General features: G+C 43.1%; 1 protein-coding gene across 1 annotated transcript; it reads right to left on the bottom strand.

Moving 5' to 3' along the window:
* Positions 1 to 581: 581 nt before the first annotated feature.
* LOC136064243 (uncharacterized) lies at positions 582 to 3,010 on the bottom strand. The gene is made up of 2 exons (XM_065765764.1): positions 2,815 to 3,010; positions 582 to 1,015 (listed from the first exon to the last, which is right to left on the bottom strand). The coding sequence occupies exons 1-2, from the start codon at positions 3,008 to 3,010 to the stop codon at positions 582 to 584; spliced, it is 630 nt and encodes a 209-aa protein (XP_065621836.1).
* Between the last annotated feature and the right edge of the window lie 936 nt (positions 3,011 to 3,946).

Here is a 3,946-nt window from a genome sequence, read left to right on the forward strand (position 1 = left end):
TGCATTCTCTTGCATGCATTTCTTTTAACATCTCGCCAACTTCTTCTGGAACCAAACACCGTAGTGGGTCCCTATCATATCCTTTCTTAAAAAGAATTCTCTCGTGTAGGAAGTAGCGAGTTACCAACTTCCTGAGTTTATACGTTTCTCCATACTTCTGTGGCAGCCTTTCGTCAAGTATTCTATGAACGAGCTTCTCCAATCCTCCGTGGTAAACACAACATAGCTTTCTTCCCCGTCTATGGAAGGTGGCAAGCTTCACACTGGGTTTGGGTCAAGTCCGTGTCCTTGCCCTTACTTGGCTAATAAAAACTTGCTCTCTGCAAACTGATCTTGCCATAGAAACCACAAGTTCTGCTGTGCACTTCTTTCAGCTTTCTCTGGGCCTCTTTGTGCCCCACACATCTTGATAAAATACCTTTTAGCATTCTGTGGTATAGTTCTCCCTTCATCAAGACATTGTCCTTTAGTGTCTTCAATCTTGCCATGTTTTATTCTTTTAACAGGGCTTCCTTGATGGGAGCCCCCCAATCCTCCTCACATCCTTGCTTCTCCTAAAGTTTTGCTGCTCCCTTTAAAGGCTATTTGTGAGACCAATGCGCCAACACATTCGCATATCGATTCTCGCTCCTTTGAATGTGCTCTATTTCAAATGTATAAAACTTTTTCTCCATCCTTTGGGCTAGATTTAGTTCCTCTAAAGAAAAGCTCCCCTTAGCCTGGCAGACTACCAAATTAGAGTCACCTACCAACTCTAAATGTTTGATCCCAATTTCAAGGGCTGTTGCTAACCCCGTCAGGTAGGCCTTGTATTCTACTATGTTGTTTAAACACGAAAATTCCAACTTGAATGAGAGTGCCACGGTTTCTTCACCATTGTGATAAAGGACCATTCTCACGCCTCCTGAGTTTGCTATAGAGGAACTATCAAAATTCATGATCCACTGTTCTTCAACCACTTCTATCGTAGCTACTTCTCCTAGTACCTCATCATCTAGCGAGAACTCCTCTTCTCCTAGAAATTGAGCCAACAGGTCTGCTATGGCTAGCTTTTCACCGCCTTAGATGTTCTCACCTTCAAGTCATACTATGATAGCTGTAATAGCCATTGAGATATTTTTCCGGACATAACAGGTTGTCAGAAAAGAGCTTTGATCGCGTGGGATTTCATCACCAAATGTATCTTATAAGCCAAGCAGTAATGGCGTAATCTTTGCGACGCATAGACGATTGCTAAGCATACCCTTTCTACCCTGGGATAGCAGGTCTCAGCATCCCTTAGGGCACGACTTATGTAGTAGATTGATTGCTCAATGCCTTTTTCATCTTCTTAGGCTATCAAAGCCCCAATGGCAAACGAGCTGGAGGCTAGGTAAAGCAGCGATGGTTTCCTGCAGACTAGGGCCTCCACTGTGGGAAGGTTTGACATAATCTGTTGTAGCTTTTGAAAAGCTGTCTGCTATGTTTCCCCCCACTCAAAGCCTTGTCATTTCTTTAGTAACTTCGTAAAAGTTGAAGTGATTGATGCTAAACCAGGGATAAACCTCCTGATGTAGAAGACTTTGCCCAGGAAACATTTCAACTCCTTGACTGTGGCTAGTGGCTTCATGGTTGATATTGCCATTGCCTTGGCTAGATCCATGTCTATCCCTCTGCTGTGGACTAGAAATCCCAGAAATCTCCTAGCAGATGCTCCAAAGGTGCACTATAGTGGGTTCATTCTTAGCTTGAAAAGTCTGCTTCTTTCGAATACCTTTCTTAACACCTTGACATGATCTTCTCGCCTTCTTGATTTCACCACTATGTTGTCCACATAGTCCTCCAGTTCTCGGTGCATCATGTCATGGAATATGGTAGTCATTGTGCGTTGATAGGTTGCATCTACATTTTTTAGCCTTAAGGGCATCATTTTGTATTAAAAATTCCTGATAAGCGTTCTAAAGGAAGTCTTTTCTACATCCTTCGGTGCCATCCAAATCTGATTGTACCCACTTAATTCGTCCATAAAGGAAAACATGGCATTTCCCACGATAGAATTTATCAGTAGGTCCATGTTGGGCAATGGGAACTCATCTTTAGGGTAGACCTGATTAAGATTTTTGAAATCGACACAACATTGTGCTTGTTTTTTTTTTTTTTTACAGGTACAATGTTGGACAACCAACTTGGGTGTTGAATTGGTTTGATGAACCCGACCGCTAATAATTTTTGCAACTCTTTCACTATTTGCTTCTCTATTTCAGTGTGGAACACCTTGGCAAGTTGAGCAACTGGCTTGGCCTCAAGATCCACATTGAGTGTGTGTACCACTAACCCTGGGTCTAGTCCAAGCATCTAGTTGTAATCCCAAGCAAAAACGTCTCTGAACTCCTTTAGAAGTAGAACTAATTTTGTCTTTTCTTCTTCCAACAACTTTGAGCTTATTGAAATTGGTCTCAGCTTTTGTGGGTCTGTGCCTAGGTCAATATCTTCTAGCTTTTCTTCTACCATTACTTGCATATCTTTTTCTGCCGCAATCTCCTTTTCACTTTTCGTGTCACTTTCTTCCCTCGAACCGTCTTAGCCCACATAGCATACTAGGGTCTTATGTTGTGGCTCTCCTCTAGGATCCCTTTGCATACTGCAGGTGGGCCCTATGTACCTTTATAATTTATATACTATCATGCCATTAGGTCTTCGAATCTTGACAAGCTCTAGGTCGTCCTAGATGTCCTCCCACCTAGGGACGTAGGCGCCATGCAGCTTAGTTACTAAACTCTCTCCGGATGGCGCCTGTTTGTCATAGAACATGGTCTCGACCAAATGGGCCTTTACCTGCTCGAATGGGGATGGGTTTGCTACTATCCGTATCATCTTGCCATTTAATCTCTCTTTCACACACTAGTGATAGGTGGATGGAATTAGGCGATGTTTGTGCAGCCTTGGCCTTCCCAGCAGTATATGATCGGAAACTTCTGTCTTTACCACATGAAAACGGGCTAAGGAGGCTATCAGGCCCACCTTCAACCATAGTTGTATGTGACCTGTGGTATACTCACCTCTTCCTTCGAACCCCGTCACCTCAATTGGACATCCTTAAATCTTGCTTTCCGGCATTCTTGTTGCTTGAACGTGTTGAGTGGGATGAGATTTACTAAAATGCTCGTGTCAACCAGAGCTCTCTTAATGGGAATTTGGTTTATGGAGGCTGCTAGGTAGTAATGGCTGTAGCAAGCAAAGCCAGCCTTTTTTCTTCATCCCCTCCAAAGTCTACGCAAATGATGACTACTGCTACCCCCTTCCCTTTATGATTAGGGAGTGGATTTCTTTGCACCTCTAGTTGGGAAAACACAATGGTTCCTTCTCTAATTCTACAGTGCACTAGTTTGCAAAGTGCCCAACATTCTTCGGTGGCATACTGCACATAGTTATGTAGACGGTAGAAATGTTTATCTCTCTGTTCTTCTTCAGTGGGCTATCTGGAGGCTTGATTGGGTTAAAAACTCCATCTGCAATCCATTTGTCTAGGAGCACATCTAACTCCTTTGGTGTGCATGGTATTGGCCAAGGGCTCTTGTACTCCCTTCCTTCTAACTTCCTTTTCTTCTCACTAGTGGACACTGTCATGGCTTGCAGTGTGGATCTCTGCTCCTTGGGCTTGGCTAGGCTTGATTGATTAGGCGATCTTCCTAGCCTTTTGCAATAGCTACGCAAACTATGAAATTTCCAAGTTTTTTAGGACGACTCTAAACTCCATAATCATATCCTTGCACATTTTCACTGGCGTATTCTCTTTAGCAATGGAGGGCTATGTCCCTAAACCTTTTAATGTACTCCATCAGGTCTTCACCGTTTTTTTGCTTAGTACCTTACAAAGTTACGAGCGTTACCATTTCTTCTCCGTGGAAATACTTGGTGCAGAACATGTCTACCATATCATCTCACGTTGGGATTGATCTTGGCTTCA

The sequence above is a fragment of the Quercus suber genome, unplaced genomic scaffold (genome assembly GCF_002906115.3).
Source record: "Quercus suber isolate HL8 unplaced genomic scaffold, Cork oak 2.0 scaffold_651, whole genome shotgun sequence".
NCBI classification, from domain to species: Eukaryota; Viridiplantae; Streptophyta; class Magnoliopsida; order Fagales; family Fagaceae; genus Quercus; species Quercus suber.